This window comes from Acinonyx jubatus, chromosome A2, assembly GCF_027475565.1.
Source record: "Acinonyx jubatus isolate Ajub_Pintada_27869175 chromosome A2, VMU_Ajub_asm_v1.0, whole genome shotgun sequence".
In the NCBI taxonomy this organism is placed as follows: Eukaryota; Metazoa; Chordata; class Mammalia; order Carnivora; family Felidae; genus Acinonyx; species Acinonyx jubatus.
In genome coordinates this window covers 152211453-152234462 of record NC_069383.1, presented here as the reverse complement: position 1 = coordinate 152234462, position 23010 = coordinate 152211453, and the positions used below count along the sequence as shown (strand labels likewise).

The following is a 23010-nucleotide window of genomic DNA, read 5'->3' as shown; positions in this document are numbered from 1 at the left end:
ACGGGGGCACACACGTGGTGAACCCACAGCTCGTGGCCTTGAGGAGCAAGAACTGACAGAGCCCTGACGAGGCATTCCTGCCAGACTAGCAGCTGGGGGCGGGAAGCTTCGGCTCCTCCCTTGACCTTGGAGGGAGCCGGAAAGAGCCTGGGGGCTGCACCCACGAAGCAGTGGGAGAGCTGGAGGGTGCTGGCGTGCCCAGGGAGGGACGGGCTGAGCTTCTTAGCTGTCAATGGGGGCAGGGACTGCCCTGAGGACCCAAGACTCCAGCCTAGCCAAGGCCCATCCCCCTTCTGTCCTCTCCCGGACTCTAGTGCTGCTCACCTGAAGCCAGCTTCGTCTGACCCCCTCCCCAAGCCCCCAAAGGGTAGATACTTACCTTTTTGATTTTTCGATATTCCTGCAAAATCTGCCCGCGAGTAGTCTGGAAAACAAAAGAAAGCGAACAATGACCCTGGCTGCAGGAAACCCCAACTGAGTGACCCCTTCTCCCTGATAACCTGTGACCTGCACAGTCACCACCTGCCTTGAGACAATAGCCTCAGCATGGCGTGAGGGAAGCTGACCAAAGTAAAGAGAGGCAGGCGGAGGGGTGGGGAGGGGAGATGAACAAGGCAGGAGGTGGGGGGAGGATGTTGGGCCAGGGGAGAGAGAGGCAGGGGCCCAGCCTCAGGGACCAGCACGATGGGCAGCACAGTGGGAGGGGCCGGTCAGAACCGTGGGAGGGAGGAGGCAAAGAGCAGGCTGGGTGGCCTCCTTCCCTCACACCCAGTTGGCCTGTCCTCTGTTCAAGGCCAACCATCCGAGGGTGCAGGGAGCTACTGGGGGATGTCCACGTGGGGGCTGCAGGAGGGAAGAGAGAGAGAGAGACCCCAGGGACTCATGTATCCCAGACCCTCAGAACCCCGATCGTGCCTCCAATTACGAGCTGGTTTCGTCTGGAAACCAAGGTGGCCCCCACGAGGGGAGACGGACCTCAACACCCGATCAATCAGATAACTAGCTCCGAAAGGTGGCATGAGGGGAGGCTGGAGTCCCAGGGCTGCTGACCAAGGGTAGAGCCCGCCCCCCCCGACCCCCCACCGGTGAGCTCCAACACGGTCAGCTCAGGGAGCCCGCACGCCTTTGATCAGAGGGCGAGGGAGTCCTAAAACGGGCAGGGGGCCACAGGAACCCTCCGGCCCCTCCCCCTGTGCCTCTGAGAGCACGGATGGGCTGTGAGCCGCAGAGAGGACCCCAGGTGCTCTTGCAGGGGGGACCCAGTAATCCAACCCACCGCTCTGTGCGGGGCCTGGCTGTTTCAGTTGCTCCAGACGCCACCCCTGCCCTAACAGGTCATCTCCCACCTGCGGAGTCAGCCTCCACCGTCCCCATTGCAGAGGAGGCCAAAGTTGGCCTGACAGCCCGCTGACTTCCACGGCTGAGCCCTGGGGATGGGCCTGAATCACATCAGCAGCAAGGGACAGCTGACTGCCAGGCGTGACAGTGAGAAACACCGGCAGACGCGGCGGCCCTCCTCACCTGGGAGGGGTAGAGGCCAGGCTCGGGGGCCATGGCTAGGGCTGGAGGCCTCGGGTTTGGCTGCACCCATGAGAAACAGGCCCGTCTCACCAGGTCGGGTGCACAGCACGGGGGGCAAGTGTGCAGCGCCCGGGGTGGGCCGGGCCCCCAGCCCAGAGTATGTCTGTGAGTGCGGCGGACAGTGGCGGGGGAGGGGGGTGTCCACCTCGTATTCCTCGGAGCCCTGGGACAACTGCCGGAGCTGGGCGTCCAGCTGCGTGAAGCGCCGTGTGATCTGCTCAATGCGCGCGTGCAGGTCGCGGTACTCGCTGTACTCCGCGTTAAAGTCGTTCTTGTAGCTCTGGCGCTGCTCCGAGGAGGAAATGGTGGCATATTTCCTGGGGAGAGGGAGAGAGGGGCCAGCAGGGCCCAGGGGGCTGCTGCGGAGAGAGGCTGGGGTGCCCGTGGTCGCCGGCGCCCCGCCCCCCACCAGCCCCCACCTCGTGGGTGATTTCCTGGCTTGAGCGGGAGCCTGGTCCTAGAATTCCCACACAGCAACACGCAGTCGGATCCTACCTCTGCTAACTCGCGGTGCGGGGGAGAGTGTGGGGCGGGGAGAGGGGGGCCAACCAGGGAAGTACTCACAGCAAGTAGTCGGGGGTCTCTGAGGTTGACGTGGGGACGCTCGAGCTGTTGCAGGCCCCATTTAAACCTACGAAGGAAGAGCAAATGCGTACCTTCTGAGTCCACACCGAGACCCGCACCAAGCTCTGTTGTCCGGAGGACGTGGAAGGAGAGCAGAAGGGGGGTCAGAAAGGGCAGAGGGAGTGTGAGGGCTGAGCAAGCGACACCTCGGGGGCCTCACTGGACCCAGAAGCGCCGCAGCCGAGCCAAGTGTGCGTCCCTGCACCACAGTCGTGTAAAGCGCAGGGAGCCCTGGTGTGCCGCGTGCACGTTTCCGGCAAGCAGCAGAAAGGACACGTTAACGACGGGGCCGACGCATGGGCCACTTGTTCAGAGCTTGACCGATCCAGAGACCTTGCTACCTCTGCTGACTGCATGTAAAAGACCGCTACTCTGAAAACAAGCAACGCCCTTGTCCAAGGTCTCTGGCCCTGCCGGACGAAGAAAGATGGCCACCTGGTTCCTGCCCGCATCCCAGGCCGTCCACTAGGAGGAGCTGGAGGAGCTGGAGGACACGGGACTGTCCGCGGCGCTTGGGGGCAGAGTAGACCAAAACTACCATCTAGCAGATTTCCGGGGGGGGGGCTTCTTTCAGATGGCCTTTTTTCTCAGCATGGAAGACATCTGTCACCGTGCAGTATATCCTCGGTACCCACTGTGTGTCCCTCTGACTGGAAAGCAGCCCACCTGGGAATCCCTGGGCTGCAGGGAATGATTCCCACCATGGAGCACACCTCTCCCCTCCCTCGGGGCCGTGGCCCGATGAACACACATGTAAGTTTAGTCCGTGCTTCCGCGACCCACGCTTTGCATAAGGTACGCCTTCCAGAGTGTTCTGCCATGCGTGGGCCCAGTCAGCATTGCCTCATTTAGCCTTCCTGAGATCTTCAGGTGAGAGAACAAATGGAGAAACCAAGGCTCAGGGTCAGATTCACCTATCACCTGAGACACCTCTGGGGGCCGGCCTGAGCAAAACTTAGAGGCCCTACTCCTACTGGAGCATTCTCTGTGCATCGTCCTCACTCAGCCACCCCGCCCCTTCACTAGCCGAGCTGATTCCCACCATGTGGCCCGGGCCTACAGGGAACCCCCCCACAGCTGCCCCCTCCATTGTCCCTTCTACCAGCTTCTCCTATGCCTCCCCCATGCCTGGGTCCCACTGTGAGAGGGACTCCCCATCCGACCCCTCAGAGGTCCGTGAGCCTCCTGAGCTCGCCCTGGCTGTGCCCAACCCCCACACCCAGTACACCAGCCTGCCCAGGAAGGTACCCTGAAGCAACAGGAGGGGTCCAGGGACCGAGCAAGAGTGGGGGGCAGACACAAGGATGGGCGTAGGACCCAGGAGTGCACCTGCAGCACAGGCACGAGCTGGGGCTATAGGCCCAAGGTGGCGTCAGGACAGGGGTGGCTAAGAAGAGCCATCTGCCCGGCAGATGCTGCATCTGTCGGGGTCAGAGGCAATCATGGCACAGGGCTGGGACAGTACCGCACAGAGGAGTGGGTTAAATCAATGCCTGTGCCTCCCGTGTGGAACACGAGACCAAGAAAACGTCCTCACATGCTGACCTGGAACCTTCTCCAGTGAGTCTGAAGCAGAGGCAGGGTGCACAAAGAACCAAGGTGGGTGTCTCCTGCTTGTACGGCTGCCTGCACAGGCAGAGCACATACTCTATCCCAGAAGGAGCCTCGGAGCGGGACGGGGGGCCTCTGTGCCCAACCATTTTGTTACCGTTCGAGGCACCTGCGAGACGCAGATGAAGACAGTCACCCAGCCTAAGGCACAGCTCCCAGTGCCTCAGTTGTCCTCATCCCTTCCCTCGGGCCATCTTACTCCCTGGTTTGCCCGATTCCAAACCTCACTTTCTCACTTTAATCCGGGGACAAGCTACCTAGGCCGCTGTGTCCTGGGCAGGACCTGAAGCCACCCGAGCCTCACGTGTGGGGCCCACCCCATGGTATTCCTCCTTCCCAGGGCCCTTCCAGGGGCACATGGGGTCTTGCGTTCACCGTTTGGGACAGGTCGTGCTGACCGGCTGCGCCCGCTCAGGGTTTATCTCCCCAGGCAGGACAGGCTCAAGGGACCTAGGCCTCACCTCAAGGGAGGGGCCGGCAAAGGCCTTTCTAGAGAGCAGTTGAACAACTCATTAAAAATAAGGAGAATGCAGCTCCACCCTTGTCCCAGGAATGCCTCCTGCTCGGATCCTTTCTGGACACATAATCTGAGAGCGGCAGAAAGTCACACAGCGTGAGACTGCGGGCAGGAGGCAGGTGCAGCTGCATCTCTGTGGCCACATCATGCTGATTCTGTTAACAGCCACGTGGGGTGCTCAGCTCGGGCGCCTAGGGCCGTGAACTCAAGGTGACCCAAGCTCCGGGGGTGAAGACCCCCACTCCCACCCCAAGCCTGGCCTGTCCATACACCTTCCCGGTATCTCTGGGCCCCACAAAGGCTCTCCTGCTCTCTCTCCAGCCAGCCTTGTACCTGCTGCTGTGATCCCAGCTTTCTCGACTTCGGCTTCCGCACCTGCTACACGACCTCATTCTGACTCCTACTGCCTGCTGTTCTATGGGCAGCTTCCCAAACCCAGTCTCCACAGGCTGAAATATTCACTAGTCAGCAGGCTACACAAGGCCTGCGGCGGCCCACGTGCCGCCCCACTGCCTTCCCTGAACCCCAGCCCCACCCTGCTCCCCTTTCAGTGTCTGGGACCGCCCTGCAGCCAGGGCTGTCGCCTGGAACTAGCTCCTCTCCGGGTGCGTTGTTTGCCTCCATGGGCCTCAGCTCGGTCGGGTTCTGTGCACCCAGCACCAGCCTGGCACACAGCAGGACTGCAGAAGCCTCCAAGGCCAAGACCACTGGGGCACTCATGACCTCGTACAAGAACACAGGGTGCAAAGGGGTTGAGTGTGCAGGGCGTGCCAATATGGGGGCCCATGGGGTGGTACAGCCCCCTCTGAGCAATGGCGGGTGTGGGGAGCTCAGGCTCCTGGCAACGTCCTCCTGCAGTCTCCCACCACAGGCCTGTCTCCTGGTACCTACCTGGGGCATCTGGTGGGGCTCCAAGGGGGCTGGGTAAGTGGTCTGGCAACCGGGCCTGGTGCCTGTCCTCAGCTGCCCTCTCCTTGTCTTTGTGCTTCTTGGACTTCTTCTTGGATTTGCTGCGCGATGAGCCGCCATGGGGCCTGCTGGGCTGGGCACAGTCCGTCAGCAGGGGCAAACCGAGGCGTGTCGTCGGGGCCGGGGTGGCCACTTCTCCGTGATCACAGTCCCGGCCGCTGTGGCCCAGGTCATTGCTGACGTCAGCCAAGGGGTCATGGGCCCTCGGGGGCTCCAACCGCGGGGGCAGGTGGGCATCCGTGCCAGCCAGCGGGCCTGGGGTAGGCAACAGGGCCTCGCGGCCATGGGGTGCACTCAGCTTCCCATTGATGGCAGGCTGAGCTCTCTGGGTGAAATGTGATATCCTGAGTTTCTTGTTGGCCAGGGGACCGATGAAATCAGGAGGCTGTGGTCGTTTCTACAAAGGAAGGGAAACAATTTTAAAAGGGAGACTGTGTCTGGAACCACTGGTGTCCCTTGAGAAGTGGCTGGGGAGCAACAGGCTGGCCCTGAGCTCAGCAGCGAGGCCCTAAGAAACCCGGTGCCCACCTGCAAGGCCCACTCTGGCCACAAGGGGGCACACAGAAACAGCCAGGCCCTTGCTGAGGCAGGCTCAGCCCACCCTGAGTAGGAGCAGAGAAGCAGCATCAGCAGAACTGGCCAGCTGAAGCACTCAAAAAGGCCACCTCTAGGGACTGGTCTGAAATGTCGCTGCTTCCAGCATCTTCCCTAGATGAGGGGGATGGTGACAGAATCAAGTCTGAAGGATACAGGGCAGCCCCACTGGCTGGGATATCCACCCCTCTAGACCCAGGACTCCTTGGATCCCCATGGCAACCCTGTTACGTGTGCAGGCCTCATCCCCATTTCACAAGTGAGAAGGCTGAGGCGCGTGAGGCAGGGACGGACCACAGACAGCCCAGACCCAGGGAAGCAGCTAGACAGAAAGATGGTGGACAGCAGGCCCGCGATCGGGGAAGCAGTGCAATGGGGCCCTCAGCCCTCTATTTTGGCCCCAAAGCCAGGGCACGCAGAGACCTGACCTCGCCACAAGCAGGCTTCAGAGCCTTGGACACGGGCTGGGAGCCTCCAAGGCAAAGGAGAGAAGGGAGATAAATAAGGGACCTGGGACAAGGGACTCATGGGCCAGAGCATGCGGGTAGGGACATGTGAGTGCCCTTGCTGACTACTGATTACATCAGCAGCGGCCACCACTCACAGGGCCCTGTGCCCGCAGCCAGCACACTCCATTTTACAGAATGTTCGAGACAGCTTTGAGAAGCAAGTGCACCTGCCATGCCTGCTGGCTCAGGGCAACGCGGTGCCTGCTCTCCATCCACCCACAAGTACTCGAGGCAACTGCGCCAAGGGCCTGGGCCCGGGGCCCCAGACTGGGGGAAGCCAGGCAGCTGCTCACTCACTGCAGAACATACCCGGCCCTGAGCCAAGGGCCCAACAGGCTACCCGAACACTGAGGTCTGGCCTGGCCCCCTGGCTCCTACCCCGCCCTCCCCCCTCACCACTGCCACCACCACCTGCGGTCACACCCATGCCTGCCACTCCTACCTGAGGGGGCGAGGCGGAGCTTCCATGTTCCCTGGGAGGACTGGAGGCAGCAGGGTCTCCGGGGAGGCCACCTGCGCTCTGTGGCTGGCACAGCTTCCTATGAAGGAGAAGTGGGGTAGCTGAAAGGCCCCGCACACCCAGGCCCACCTGCCTTTCCACGGACACCATGCTGTCCCACCCTCACCCAGTGATTTGGGGAGGGGCCAGCTGCCCTGGCAAACCAGAACGGGGTTGAGTACCCGGGAACATCAGGGCATGGTAGGCAGAGAGCAGCCTGAGCATGTCCACCCTGGGTTCATCCATAGCCCAGAGGACCACCCCGCTCAGTGTCCTGCTGCACCCAGAAGGGTCAGTGGACACCCCCTCATCTAGACACCCGTTACTGTGGAGACCAGGGACCCCAGTAAAATTGACTGGATATTCAAGGTCTGTGTCACGTCCCTGTGGAAGCTGGGTAAACTGGAGCACCGGCCCCCTCCTTTTAAAAACAATCATTCAGGGCGCCTGGGTGGCTCAGTCAGTTGAGTGTCTGACTTCGGCTCTGGTCATGATCTCACCGTCTGTGAGTTCGAGCCCTGCGTTGGGCTCTATGCTGACAGCTCAGAGCCTGGAACCTACTTCAAATTCTGTGTCTCTCTCTCTTTCTCAAAAATAAACATTAAAAAAAAAAAATCATTCGTCCTAATAATGCTGCTTACTGCAGAAACTTTAGAAAATGCAGAAGGGGACTGAGATGACCTGGCATGACAGGAAGTCCTCCCGGATTCAGGACTCACCTTCCTGGGAGCCACATTACAATACCTCCTCAAGGGCGACAGGGGCAGCCAGCGATCCACAGGAGGGGTACCTGAGCATAACAGTGCAGCCAGGGACCAAACAAGAGACACTCTGACACTCAATGGGCAAACAGAAGGCCTACTAGTGACCCTGGCCTGAGGCCCCTCTCTAATCCGCCTCTCATATTCCCGGAGGTTACGAGTCTCACAGGAGCCCAGCCGCCAGCCCGGTGCTGTGCGTGGTGCCGCGGGCCCTCCAAGTGCCCTGCAAATGTCTGCCACGGGGACCATGTCGTCTGCACTGCTCTTGAGCACTGACAAGCAGAGCACAACTCCTTGACCGATGGCCACATTACAGACCACTGCTGCTGTCCCCTCCACGGTGGCCCCAAATGCAAGGAGAGCCACAGGAAAAGGGCCTGCAACACGCAAGCACGCACCAGGGTAAAACAGTCCATGTGGCCACAAGGGGTACTGCCAGTCTGCTGTCCGGGCCACAAGGAAGCAACCGGAGGCATTCACATGCACTCTTTCCAGCCTCCGTTAAAAAGGCACGAAAGAGGGGAAAGACAGCAGCATGGTCTAACGCAGAAAGCAGAAGTGTTGACTGTCTTATAGGAGCCAAGAAAACGGGGTCCCAGGCCACAGGACCCCACGGGCCTGGGGGTCAGAGCCTCAGAGACCGCAGAGAAGGGGCTCCTGCAGGGCTGTGCGCTCTCTGCTCTGGATCCTGGTCCACTGCGGGGAAAGATCCCACAGTATGCTGAGGAGTGAAGGAGCCCAGGCCTTCTCTGGGAGGCCAGGAGGCTGCTCAAGCCACACCCGGACAACAAGATGGACAGACGCGTGGCCTCAGGAGAGGAGGAAAGGGAGGGGCCCGTGGGGCTTCAGAGAAACCTCAGCAGCCCTCCTGAGGAGGTGAAGCCGCTCAGAGGAAAGTCTTGAAGGCCTGCACCCGGGCGTCCAGGTAACAAATGTGAGAGAGACAAGAAAATGCATTTGAAAGGGAAGAGAGACTCTATAAGCAGATGAAAATTTTAAATCCACAACAGAAACACCAGCCTTAGTATCCTCAGAAAGACAAAGGACTCCACATAGACATTTCTCCACATGAGAATAGACATTGGTCATTCTCCAAACGAGAATAGACATTTCTCCGAAGAAGATACACAAATGGCCAAGAAGCACATGAAAAAGCGCTCAACACCATTAGTCGTCACGAAAATGCAAATCAAAACCACAATGAGATATTACCTCACATCCATAAGAGGGCTAGAATTAAAAACAAAAAACCAAACAGAACAAAAACCAGAAAATGGGGGGGAAAAAGCAAGTACTGGTGAGGATGTGAAGAAACTGGAACCTTTCTGTGCATTGTTGGTGGTAATGTAAAATGGTGCAGCTGTTGTGTAGAAAAGTCTGGCAGTTTTTTGAAAACCTCAACTCCACTCCTCCTTCCTCACCTGAGAGGACTGAGACTCTATGTCCATACACATCCTCTGACACAAATGTTCACAGGAGCGCTACCCACGATCACCAAGAGAAAGAAATGACCCGAGGGTCCAGCAGCAGATGAATGAATAGACAACTGTGGTGTATAACCACACACGAGAGAATATTACTGAGCCACAAAAAGGAACAAGGCTCTGCCACGTGTTACAATCTACAGGAACCTTAAAAAACGTTACAGAGTAAAAGAAGCCAGTCAGACAAGGCCACGCGGTGTATGATCCCGTTTATATGAAACGTCCAGAGAGAACAGGCAAATCCAAAGACACAGAAAGCAGATCAGTGGTTACCAGGGGCTGGGGGAGGGCGATGGGAGTATCTGCTAATGTGGGGTTCCATCTTTGGGGACGTGTTCTGGAACCAGCTAGAGATAGTAGGTGTACAATGTTGTGAATATAATTAATGCCACTGAATTGTGAGAAAGAACAAAGCTGGAGGCATCAATCCCGTGTTTCAAGATATAGTATAGGGGTGCCTGGGTGGCTCAGTCGGTTGAACGTCCGACTTCGGCTCAGGTCATGATCCCACAGCTCGCGGGTTTGAGCCCCGCGTCGGGCTCTGTGCTGACAGCTCAGAGCCTGGAGTCTGCTTCAGATTCTGTGTCTCTCTCTCTGCCTCTCCCCGACTCACACCTTGTAGGTCTCTCAAAAAAAAATAAACATTTAAAAAATTTAAAAAAAAAGACACAATATAAAGCTGTAATAATCAAAACAGCATAATACTAGCACAAAAAAAAATAGACACATAGCTCAATGGAACAGAATAGAGAGCCCATAAGTAAACTCACGCTTATATGGTCAATTAATCCAGGACAAAGGAGGCAAGAATATCCAACAGGGAAAAAACAGCCTCTTCAATAAATGCTGTTGGGAAAACTGGACACCTATATGCCAAAGGATGAAACCAGACCACCTGCTTACACCATACACAAAAATAAACTCAAAATGGATTAAAGACCTAAATGTGAGACCTGAAACCATAAAACTCCTAAAAAAAAAACACAGACAGTAATCTCTTGTACACTGAGTTTAGCAACATATCTGTTGGATGCATCTCCTCAGGCAGGGGGAAGAAAAGCACAAGCAATTGGGACTTCATCAAAATAAAAAGCTTTTGCATGGCAAAGGAACATCGACAAAACAAAACGACAACTTGCTGAACAGGAAAAGATACTTGCAAATTATACATCTGCTAGGGGAGTAATACCCAAAACATATAAAGAACTCACACAACTCAACACCCCCCCCTAAAAAAAAAACACCCCACAAATAATCTGACTTTAAAAAGGGCAGAAAATCTGAACAGATATTTTCCCACAGACCTACAGATGGCCAACAGCTACAGGAAAAGATATTCAACATCACTAGTCATCAGGGAAATGCAAATCAAAACCATGAGATATCACTTCACACCTGTCGGAACGGCTAGTATCGAAAAGAAAAGAAACGAGTGCTGGTGAGGATGGGGAGAAAAGGGAACCCTCCTGCACTGTTGGGAGTAATGCCAACTGGTACAGCCACTGTGGAAAACAGTATGGAGGTCCCCCGCCCCCCAAATTTAAAAACAGAACTACCAGGCAATTAGCAATAGCACTACTGGGTACTTATACAAAGGAAACAAACAAACGAATCAAAAATATACAAGCTCCCCTAAGTTGACTGAAGCATTATTTACAATAGCCAAGATATGAAAGCAACCTAAGTGGCCGCGAATAGATGAACAGATAAAAAAGATGTGGAATATAAAAACAACGGAATATTACTCAGCCATAAAAAAGGATGGGGCCTCACTGTCTGCAACAATGTGGATGGACCGAGAAGGTATTATGCTAAGTGAAATAAGTTAGACAAATACCATATTATTTCACTTATATGTGGAATCTAAAACATAAGATGAAATAAATAAATAAATAAAATGCACACACAAATAAAAAGAGAAACAGACTCATAAATGCAGAGAACAAACTGGTGGCTGCCAGAGGGGAGGGGCTTGGAGGGGGGGAGAAAGAGGCAAAGGGAATTAAGAGATACAAACTTCCAGTTATAAAATAATTAAGTCCCCGGAACAGGCACAAAAAGTACGGCATGGGGAATACAGTCAGTAACACTGTAACAGTCTCACAGGGTTACAGATGGTGATCACACTGCACTTACTGGTGAGCACTGAAAAATGTACAGAACTGTCATATCACTATGCTGTAGACTTGAATCTAATGTAACACCGTATGTCAACCATACTTCAACAATGAAAAATTTTAAAATAAAAACATCACTCCCACGGAATGAGAATGTGATGCTACAGAAAACCAGACCAAAGGCCAGTGGGAACTAGAAACAATTGGCAAAAGGGATGGGATGGGAGAAGCTGAAAAGAGAGAGCGACTTGCAATGGGGAAGATGCGAAAGTGGACAGTTTATGGAGCACAACCGTCCCCCCGTACCTCTGACACCCCCCACTCCCCTCCCCCTCTCTGCCCCCTGCCTCACATAAAGGGAGGTTGCCGGAGGGGCATAGGAAGCCTTTCCAGGAGCACACACAGGGTGGGAAGAAGGATGAAGGGAGTTTTCAGGCTGTGAGAGCAGAGACACTCGCCCCAGAGCACCTGCCAGGCCACGCCGTGATCACGCAGACGTGTAAATGGCTGGGTGGGGAACCTCCAACCCTTGTGGGCCAGGCCTTCAACATGGAGGCAAAAGTCCTCGGGATCTGAAGGCCCAGACTTGGGCAACTGCCAATCCAATCTGACTGAGCTATGGCAGAGGGGCCAATCAAAGCGCTTTCCTCAGGAGCTGTATCCCTTCAGCACCAGGGCAGAATCGCAGACCCAGGAATGGGAGAGCTTGCACAGGGAGAGGGAGAGGAGTGAGGAGGGCGAGGGGAGAGTGAGAGGGAACAGGAGTGGAGCGGTCTCCTGGGGGAACCGGCAGGACCTCTGATCGGCTGAAAGTGACAAAAGGCCATGGGACAACCAGGGGAAGCTTGGGTTGTGAAGGACAACGCGAATGAGCAGAGTAAGTGACAGGGCAGCCAAGCAGGTTACCAAGTCCACAAAGAGCGTATGTGATGGGATGGTGACTGTGGTTTGGCGTGTGGTCCAGATGCCTGCCCTCGGGGAAGCGAGGCCAGGACAAGTGCAGGTGGTGGCAGGGTTGAGGGGAGTGAGTGTAAGGCCAGGCAACGTTGCCAAAGTCTCATCCTGCACTGGGAACACCTGGGGCAGGACGGGTCCCAGCAGCTACACACATGGGGAATAGAGGCACAGAGAAAGAATCGAAAGGATGCAGGAAGTGGGTGTCCGTGTAGAGCAAAGCCTCAGGGGCCCAGGTAGACTCTGCAAGCAGAAGCGTGCTTAACTCAGGTATGGATTTTGAACAAGCTGTAGGAAAAGGAGATGGCCCAGCTTCTGGGGTGACACTCGTCCCTACTCCCCACCAGCAGAAATACCCCAAGGCCCAGTTTTCCTTCCTGCCATGGGGCCATGGCTTCAAGAACTGCTATGCATGGGGTTTTCTTCAGGGCGTGAACAACCTAAAAAAGAACTGAGCAGACAGGTGGCTGGGGTCACCTTCAGCGTGGTCACGGGCATCGAAGATGCTGACCCTGACTTCTGCACACCAACCAGTTCAAGCTTCCAAGGACAGTAGGTGCTGCTGGTAAGTCGAGTGTTTCCTGGCGAGGCTGATCCCTAAGCTGGCCCATGCAGAGAGAAGAGCACCATGCTGGCCCAGGCGAAAACCAAGTGCCTTGGGTTTACATGAGTCCTGGCAGCTCACACAGCAGAACAGGGAATACGAGCCCGGAACTGCACAAAGCTCCAGAGCCGAGATTCCTACTGACCCCACCTACACACACACACACACACACACACACACACTCCTGGCCATTCCCCTTCTGGGGAGCTCAGTGTGGCCAATGCCCTCAGGGTCTGAGAACAGCAGCCAGTTAGTGAGAGGCTCTGAAGGACGGAAGGACAGGAACAGTCTTGCAGTGAGTGTCCCTCGTGTGCCCCTTGCCACCTCCAAGCACTTGGGTAGGTAAACTTGACCATTTCAACAGTGGTCAACTCAAGACATACTTAGCTGGGGCAACAGCAGACCCCAGAGAGGGGATGGGGGCGGGGGGGTGGTTTTCTGCTGAAAACCCCTCCTCTCAGTCTCCCCAAGACCTCTGGACAGCCGGAGCCGTGACCCTAGGCTGGCCTAGAAACAGGTACTGGCTTGGGGAGGAGTGCCCTGCAGGGCTGACGAGAAACTCCGGGTTCACCTAGAGCGGCCCCAAATCGGCTCTGCTTTCTACACGCAATTAGTGCTTTAAATAGCTGAACTTCAAAACACACACACACACACCTCATAAATAACTCCAAGTCTCTGAGAAATCACTTAAGGACTAATTAGTGTATCAGCCTGCTCTGAAAACCGCTTCACAGCCTGGCTCCCAAGTCAGGCATCAATTGAGAAGGAAATCATTAATTGCTTGCCTGAGCCAGGCAGGGGCCTACTTAACCACTCCTCCCCTGGGCCACCAAGGCCACTCCTGACCTCAGGTCCCAATTAATCTGAGAGGGAATGTGTTTAATTAATGCTACTTAATCATGTCTGTGGGGAGTTTTGTTTTGCTTTGTTTCTCTCTGCTTCAAGATCTTGAGAGGTTCTTCTTAAGAAGGAAGTGGCCTACAGCAGAAGCCTGTGGGGGTGTGCAGGTTTGGGAAGGGAGCCTGATGGGAAAGGAAAGGAGGCACTGGGATAAGCTGGGTGGACTGAATCCTTCTGTCTGGGCATTCTGGTGTTCAGGACAGTGACTTGTGCCCTCCACTCCACCCAGCAGGGGCTGGCCTTTCCCCCGACAAGGGGCCACGGTGGGCTGCCCGGGCACCGTGGCATCCCAGGCAGCGGGGAAAGACTGCCAGAGAGTCTCCATGGATCCTTCTATCTTGCTCAAGGGCCCTGTGGCCTTCAGAACCACACAAGGCCACCCCAGCATCCTCAGGAGGAGATCTGCCCCAGAACCAAGGTGTGGGGACAGGCCCAGAGATGGGAGGCGGCATTACCGGACCAGCATCCGCTTCAGCAGCTGCTGGTCCCCTTCCGAATAGCCAGGCCAGTCCTTCTGCACATCCTTATACACACAGTCCTTCAGCGTGCATGTGCCATCCTTGGCATTCACGTTGGCCACCTGTAAGAAGAACCAGAATCACCTTGCGGGAAGCCCAGGGGAAGCAGGAGCTACTGAAAGCATTTGATGGAAGGTGGGGGCAGACACACAGGAGGGGAAAGAGGACAGAACCCCCCCTGCCCCCCCCCGCCAAATCCCCTGCCTACCGGAGCAGCAAGCCTTGGGACGCAAAGGGGTCAGAACACCAGGTCCTGACACGCGCGTCTTACAGCTGCCGGAAGACAGGTTGGCTCCTAAAGGGGCGGTGCTGCCATCTATACTCGCAGGGCCCCATCACCAGCCTCCCGACTGAACGTTTCATCTTCACCAAATTCAGGTTAAATCTTAACACCCAAAATGATGGTGTTAGGAGGTGGGGCCTTTGGGAGGTGATGAGGTCATGAGGGTTTAGAGGCCTCATGAACGGGAGCAGCGCCCCCTATAAGAGACTCCGGAGGGCCCTCGCCACTCCTGCCACGTGATGACACAGTGAGAAGACCCACTCTGTGAACTCGGAAGGGGGCCCTCACCAAACCCCCAATCTGCTGGCGCCTCGATCTTAGACCTCCCAGACTCCAGAACTGCGGGAAGTAAACGTCTGTTGTTTATACGCCGCCAGTTTATGTTATTCTCTCAACAGCAGTCTGAACAGACCGACGCCCGCTCTCGAATACACACTCCCGGGACACACGTGGCGGAGGCTGGGGCAGCCGGGGCCTCCAGGGGCCAGGCTAAGTCCACCTTCCCCGCAACCAGCCAGCCCTGCTCGGGCGGGGTAGCAAAGGCTGAGCTGGTCTCCAAGACTGTGAAGGCAGACTCAAAACGTTGACCCTGAGGATGCTTATAGGAGTTCGGGCCCCACCCCAAAGCGGGTACTTCCGGGACTATCTCGCTGGCCTTTAGCGCACGGCCGCAGGGAGCTGGCGCGGCGGCTGTTTTTCACGCTCACGGGCTTCTGAGAGGACTCTGTGTCACCGCGGTTTCCACAGGGAACATTTTTTAATGGTTGAGTAATATTCCACCAAACATCTGCACTGTGATTTACTCAAAGGTTTCTCCTTTGTTGGATGCTGACGCCATTTCCAGTTTCTCTGTAGCATAGAAACAGACACCGCTGTGTGCAGGTTTTTCCATGCTGGCGACGTTTTCCTTCGGCCAGCTTCCCAGAAGTGGGATTAATGGGTCAAAGGCTCTGAACATTTTTATGGCTCTTGATGCGTTTTGCTAAAATGCTCTCCAGAAGAGCCGCCCACCCGTCAACACTCCCACCCATGGAGGACGAGCCTGTGGGTTTCTCTGAGGCCCCGCCAGCACCGGAGACAGATGCTTTAAATCTTTGCTTTGGATGTTTTCACAGAAGGAAGAGGGAAGGTGCCTCTGAGGAGTGTGGGTTCGTGTGTGTTGCTCATCGGAATCCCTGATCACTTGGGGGTGGCTGGAAATGACCAGCCGGGGCAAGGCCCGGCCCACAGTGTTCCCAGAGACCTTCCCCTTCCTCAAGCTGACAGGGTCCTGCTACTGCCCATGACCACCAGGGAGAACAAGCTGGGTAGTAAATACAGAAGCACAAGGCAGATGGGGCCATTTAGAAGAAATCACAGTAGACATGGGGAGCACCCTCTGCCACCAACACCACGGGAGGCTGCTGACTCCAAATCAACCTAAGAAGCCAGAGCCCAGCAGGGTACCTCTCTGGTCCTGGGAGCAATGAGAGCATCTCAGAGGTTAAAAAAGCAGCAGGAACCCCTGGCACAACGACATCAGCACCGACAGATCCCCTTTCTCTTTGGAAAACTGAGCCCGCTGGCATTCTTGCTGCATCGGAGGACTGCTCAGAGGGTAAATCTCAGGTGTAACTGTGTGCACGGTCAGTTAAGTTTCATGTCCTCGTTTGAGGGGTTCAAGTGCTTCTTCTTTACTCTGGGCACAAACAGGGCAAGAGAGGAAGGTGGGAGCATGGGTGTTCCCAAGAACACCACAGTAGGGGCCAATGGCGGCCTGACCGGGCAGCGGTGTGGACTACAGGCATGTCCAGGGTGGGCACAGGTCCCACCTGCGTCTTCAGTCCTGGCTCACGTCTGAAGACCTGGCAATCTGCCAGCCCTGCCTCCTTCTGAGCTCCAGCCCAGGGGAAGGGCCTCCACTGTGCTTCCCTTGAGTTCCCAAGGATAAGGCTGACACCTGTGACTTCCCAAGGAAACAAGCCCCCTAAGAACATCATTCCTGTTCTGGAGCTTTCTGGATGCTTTGGCAAGCCCCTCTGCCAAAGAAAACTTCTGAGCCATCAAGCTACATATCTACCTTCTAATAGGCCAGGAGCCAACTCGTGAGCTCAGAGGGAGAAACCTTAAAGCTTGGTCCTCGCCTGCATAGCCTCTGAGTGGGGGACAGTGGCTCAAGAGGCCACATCCACACAGGGGTTCCTGCCAAGTAGAGCCCCTGAGGCCAGGGTCCTGGTGACGTGAGGGGCCGCGAACCCCGTGGCTCATCCTCAGACACAGCTACCAACCGTCACAGCATGTGAGTTCTGCACTGCTGCCAGGAGCGTCTGAGGTGGGATGCAGGTGAGCTGGCGGACAGAATCCCTGGAGGCTCGGCCACGCCTCCTCCGCAGGATGCGACTGTCATGCCAGCCACGTGGACCTCACAGCAGGGCTCCACGGTGGCCCATCCCTACTTCACAGCAAGGAGGCATCTGCGTGGTCTGGCTGATGTGGCGAAGCCAGAGCGAGCCGTTCACCTTCCCAGGGGTCCTCAGACTCCCTCCAGGGGCTTTGGGAGGCAGGCCCCCCCACCCCTGCTCCAAAGCCTGAGCTGTGCCCTAATAGCAGGCTTCATCTGCTGACATCACGTTCAACCCCTCAAGAGGCGCTGCGGGCAAGCTGCAGCCACACACGGAAGCCTGAGGGTCTCCACGTGAAGCCCCTTGCCCAGAGCCACGGCTGGTGTGGTAGGGACGCCCACTGACCGTGGAGCCTGTGCTCTTGTTAACTCACATATGCGGTCACCCAGGCTTCTTTAAATTCTAAAAGCCTCAGGCGGCGAAGTCTTTGTTGGATCCTCTGTGCTGTGCCCGCTGCCTGTGTGGTAGCAGACAGCGAAGGAGGAGCATGCTGACCTCCCTCCAAGCCAACCTCGGAGCCACTGGACAAGAAGCACCATGGCCAGAAACGTGTCCGTGACACCCTTAAGCCGGTCCTAACCCGGGAGGCCGAGGCTCTGAGGCAGGCTGCGAATCTTGGAAGAGATCCCAGGAAGGGCTCTTCCCAGCACCCCTGTGTCCAGACCCTCTGCCGAGGCCACTCAAGGTTGACTGAACCCTCCACCTGGCCCCGGGCAAGCACGAACCTGCTGGAGGAGGCCGTCCAGCGCATCCTTGTCCGCCTGGGCCAGGCCGTCCTTCTGCAGCCGTAGCAACAGCTCGGCCTTCCGATAGGGCCTCAGCGCCAGGAGGTGCAGCACTCGGTCACGGAAGGGCCTCTGAGACACCCCACTGCCCCCACTAATGCCACCAACACTGCTCTTCTTGATGGCACTCGCCAGGTTGATTGGCGTCGCCCGCTTCCGGGAGGGCACGGCGTCCGTGGCCCCCGGAGCTGGTTTCCGAAACTGAACCTTCTTGCCTGCAACGAGAGCCAAGGCATTAGGGATTTAAGGGGGTGAGGGGGTATGGCCTCTGTGTCCCTCTGCCTGGGGCTGATGCCGAACTCTGAGCGAGTACGTGGACGCCTGCTGACGGCCGACAGCCCAAGGGGAAGGCAGCTGGAGCCCCATCCAGCCTGGCCTGCTCCGTGGGGACCTGGAGAGCTGAGTACACCATCTACTGACCACACACAGCTACCAGGCCCTTGCAGGGCCCCAAGTGTCAGAAGCGGGAGCTGCAGGAAACAGAGGTGTGTTCAGAGCTTTAATGGATTTCATCAAGGGCAGCCCGACCGCTATACGGAGAGGGCGGCTGATGAAAAGGGTGGGGTTCCTGAACCGCCAGAGGCAGGCGCCCCCAAAGCCTGCACATCACAGCACTCTCCAGCCACAGGATCCGCCATTCTCTTTTATGATAAAGGAGGAGTGGATAAAGGTATGGGGCCGCTTGGGCAGCTTCTCTGGAGACCCCGGGGTAGGAGCAGCTCCCCAGGCTGCAGCCCCGTCAAGTGCTTCTTGGACAGACCCAGAGTCCCGGGGGAGGGGGGCAGCGGCCCGATCCCCCACCCCCCTAGTGCAAACAGACTCCGGCACTGCTCTTGAGGGAGGGGCCTCTGCTCAGAATTTCTTAACTCCACCCTGGACGGCAGCACGGCCACTGAGGGAACGTGCACGGCCAAGTGAGGTCAGCGCGTGCCTCACGTCCTTGGGCCAGAAAGCTCTCCACAAGAACTTTTTGTTTTGCTCTCATCCCTTAAATCTCATTTGTCAAATTAATATGGGAAGGAGTGCTGTCAAAATCCTTAGGGCCAGACTTTGTTTCCAGAGGACCCAGCTGATGGGCTGACGCAGGGTAGAGGAGAGGCCTGATGCAGTGGGACATACATGACTATGCTTTCAGAGGCCAGGAGACAAGCGCTGCCACCAGAACCGAAGCCAAGAACTCTCACCGTCCCCAAAGTGGTACAACAAGCCACACTTTTGACCAAGTTTTTGGCTGAAGGACCCAGAAACTTACTAAGATGTATATGAATGTCCACATTTGCACGCTGAGGCGAGAGCAGGCAGGGGAAGCTTTTCTGGATTCTGGCTGCTGCTCTCGGGCAGCTTTGTCCCCAGCAGCAGCTCACAGCCCTGGGCATGGGCTCCCTCAGCATGCACGGCCACATCCAGCAGGATGCAGCGTTCACTGGTAGCATGGACTCCTCCTGCCTAGGGTTTCGCTCAGAGCCAACCCCACTGCCACGCCAGTGAAATCACATACTCCCTTGGGGGCCTTTGAAATCCTCCCACCTTTTCTTAAAAAACAAAAACCCCCAAAAGCCATTAAGGTCCTGTTTGCTGTAAGCCATTTTGTGCCTTTCTCGGGCCTAACGCCCTTCCCCTTGGCCTTGAATCCTGAGGACTCTTGAACTTGTCTGGGTCTAGGTGCTGGGAAGACTAAAGCAAAAATGGAGCTTCCTAAAAGTAAACACTTTTCATGCTGCTGGTGTCTCAACTTCACCAAAACCGTTTCCAAGCAGATGATGAGCTGCCAGAGCCTTCTCGTCCAGCAGGAAATCAACACATTTCCTTCCCAGTTGTGACCTGACAGGCCCTTGCTGGCCCCAACCCAGCAGCAGACTATTTGCCATAGGGCACATCTCACAATCGGCACCTTGCCGCTGGCCGTGTCAGGCTTGGGGAAGAGCCAGCCAGGCGGGTGAGGGCAGGGGTGGCAGCTGAAGGAGGACAGACCCCAGCCCTGCCATCGAGGAGCGTGTCTATCTCCCTGATGGGTAGGGATTCCTGAGGTCAGAACCTGAGAGAAGGGCTCGTGGATTCGGAATTCCTGGAGTTCTTGGGGCTCATATTCAAACTGGGGAATCAGCAGATGCCACAGCCCCCAACAGACTTCGGGCAGTACAACAGGACCTTTTCTGACCTGACAATGAGAGATGGCTCCCCTTGCTTGGGGCTGCACCTCTGTCAACCCATCATTCCCACTCCTGGCCAGGACAAGCCCTCAGTCCCTCCTGCTGCCCACCACAGCTGCCCAGCAGGCATGAGCCCCCCCACAGGCGGAGTCGCAGGCCTCATCCTCACCCAGGTAGCGGCCTCCAGGCTTGATGACGATGGCACCACGGCTCCGTGTCTCCTCCTCAGCTTGTGCCATGCTCTGTCGTGCTTTCTGGTAGGAGTCATCAGTGGCACACACCGTGATTTTGTCCTGGATGCTGCCCAGGCAGTCCAGGTGAACATCCCCGTGGCTGCAAAACACGGGGCCAGAAGCTAAGGTGAACTCCTGGGATGACAGGGAGACACGGTCTGGGCGCCCGTGCTCCCCCGTTACCCCCCAGCTGGAAATGGGGCCAGCGCTAACTTGAGCAGCATCGTTTCCACACAGCGTATCTTAACCTGGAAAAGACAAGGGAACCTAGGCTCCTGGGCAGAGGTAGCAGGCCTGCACCTGTGCCCTGGACACACTGAATGCAGCAGCAAGGCTCGGGTATGAGAAGGGGGATCTGGAATGGCCTGGCTGGCTCAGTCAGTAGAGCATGCGGGTCTTGATCTTGAGGTCGTGAGTTCAAGTCCAACATTGGGTATAGAGATGACTTAAATGAATACCCCCCCTCAAAAAAAGAGAAGAAGAAGAAGGGGGCACTGCGCCCAGATGGGGCCTTACCTGGATACATATTGCTGGATGCAGTCAAAGCTGCCCTGGGGGCTGTCACGGCCAATGTTGGAGAGGTAGAAGGAGAAGGTCCGCGCCTCCGTGGGGCAGTCAGGCTGGGGGATGGAGATGTGCTGCATGGAGAGGGAGAAACATCACTGGGAGGTCCACATCACGGAGGGGACCGTGGGATGGGCCCTCCACTGGACCCCAGACCGTCCCCCTCAGCTTGACACAAGGAGGAAGTGCCAGTGCTTTCTAAGCATGGCACGTTGGTCTGAGGAGCACAGAGCACTTAGCACACGCCCGGAGCCAGGGAGCCCACCCTGATCTGGGCCATGAGCCAATTTCCCACCCAGCAAATGGGGCAGATCTGGCCTGGGACATGTGTGAAGGTGACGTGAGACAAGACGGGCAGCAGTAGCGACCAGTGCACACTGAGCAGCCTATATGCTCCAACCCTTGCTCCCCTGTGGGATACACACTCCACCTGGATGTCCATTCACTGTCCTGCAGCCAAGACCAAGGCGGGTGCAGGCCCCGAGGGGCTCACAGACCGGCTGCACCCTCCCCCAACAAACCGTGACACGGTTACATGTGACAAAGGATGAATGTCTTGGTTAATAGAACCCTGACTTTGGACAGTGCCTCTGCAGAAGGGTGGGACAGCCTGACTGGCAGATAGACAGCAAAGGTCCCGGCCAAGGTGCAGGGCTCGGTGCAGGTGGGATAGCATTGCACCCACAGGCCAGGGCTGCATTCCAGGCCAACCCTCACTGGGTTGAAGTCCTGGGGGCTGTGGAGGAAGCTGGTGGGAAGATCCATGCTCCGGTTGCTGGCCCATATTTGGGGCACAAGATGGGCCTCCAGAACCCTCTGTTACCAGTGGGGACTCCTCATAAAGTAATCCCTGGGTTTTGAGTGCAGGAGCTCAACACAGCTAGGCACACAAACAAGGGGGGGCAGAAGTGGTAAACGGAGGTTGAGGGGGTGGGCAGGCCCCATTCAGGCCTTATCCTTGGGCTGCTAAACCACCTCAGTATGCCCAGGCCCTATTTCTTCTCCACTGATGTGAGACCACCATGCCTCCCTCATCAGCACTGGACCAAACATGGCCCCAACTGAATTCCAGCCTTGCCCAGCTGTCATATAGTAAATAAGGGCAGTTCAGCCTGAGACTGAGGACACGGTGGCTCAGATCACAAGGAGGGCCGCTGCCCTCTTCACAGCCTCCCTCCCTTCACCGCTCCGTAGGGTGGTGTGTGGACCCATAAGGGAACCTGCACGTGCACCTGGCCTAGAGTTAGCCCCAAAATACTGAGTGACCTGACCAGCCTGCAGTCCGTCCCTGCCCCAGACGTGCACAGTGAGAGCCAACGTGGCACAGACTGGCTCCCAGATAAGGCAGTTCAGCCCTGTCCTGCCTGTATGTGACATCTCCTTGTCTCACACTTGTGCCCATCTTGTGCTGCCGGCCCATCCCTTCTTGGATGTGACGTTTGTTCTCCATCACAGAAGCAGCTGGAACACGCCGCCCAGATGTTGAGGCTCAGGCTGCTGAGGGTCACTGCAGGAGACGCACCCAGAGCCAGATACACACTGATGCCATTGCCCAGAATGCAGCCGGAAGCTCATGCACCCCAAAGTCAGCAAGTCAACAGTAGCTTCCGGTGGAAGCTGACACCCCTGCCATCGGGTGGCTCTTCCTCCACCCGATCCTTGAACCTCCTCCTCATCTCATCCTGGCTCTGATGGAGACATAGCCTCCCCAGGCACCACTTTCCATCTCAGTCTGCTCAGAGGACAGTGGCTGACTCAAGGGCAATGGTCCTCACTGGGCTGTCACCCCTGAGAGGAGGGCAGGAGGTCAGGTCTCAGTCCCAAAGTGATTGTGCTTCTCTCTGGGTGGGAGCCGTGGGGACTCTTCGCCGTGACCCTTTTATGCCATCTAAACCTTTTCCACACAGGTGTGTGCGCCCACCTCCAAAATTTGTCCTGGACGTGGGGGTCCCAGCACAGAGCCCGGAGGTGGGTTTGTGTAGCCACTGGGGCCACAGGATGGTGGGAAACCCGGGGCTTGAAACTGATGCATGGGAGAACGTGATGCTGCTGGGGACAGGGGAGACACACACAGAGGTCTCCAGTATCCTTCAGGACAAAGGCGGGGACACCCGAGCGGGGGAAGGAGGAAGGCAGAGGGGAGGTTTGCTGGGAGCCTGGTGTGGCCAGGTCTCTCGGCCCCATCGCCGCCCAGCACTACCACGGCCTGAGGACTCCTTTGGTTAACGGGCGGCTTTGCTGCTCCTCAGTGACGCTGGTTATCGGTTACCAGTCGGTGGGCACCGAGCAAGGAAATTCCCCATCTGGGCATGAATAGACCAGGAATGCACGGCTTTCTCTGTGCCAGCGAAGAGCTTGGCACATGTACCAGG

General features: G+C 56.8%; 1 protein-coding gene across 1 annotated transcript in view; it reads right to left on the bottom strand.

Moving 5' to 3' along the window:
• Positions 1 to 23010, bottom strand: part of ELL (elongation factor for RNA polymerase II) — a 77001-nt gene that overhangs the window by 2602 nt on the left and 51389 nt on the right. The window contains exons 3-11 of the mRNA XM_027038399.2: positions 20591 to 20712; positions 20011 to 20174; positions 17632 to 17906; positions 14180 to 14304; positions 6848 to 6944; positions 5225 to 5699; positions 2146 to 2212; positions 1727 to 1898; positions 380 to 424 (exon numbers count right to left, since the gene is read on the bottom strand). Coding sequence (XP_026894200.1) covers positions 380 to 424; positions 1727 to 1898; positions 2146 to 2212; positions 5225 to 5699; positions 6848 to 6944; positions 14180 to 14304; positions 17632 to 17906; positions 20011 to 20174; positions 20591 to 20712 — 1542 coding nt within the window. The remainder of the gene's footprint in view (positions 1 to 379; positions 425 to 1726; positions 1899 to 2145; positions 2213 to 5224; positions 5700 to 6847; positions 6945 to 14179; positions 14305 to 17631; positions 17907 to 20010; positions 20175 to 20590; positions 20713 to 23010) is intronic.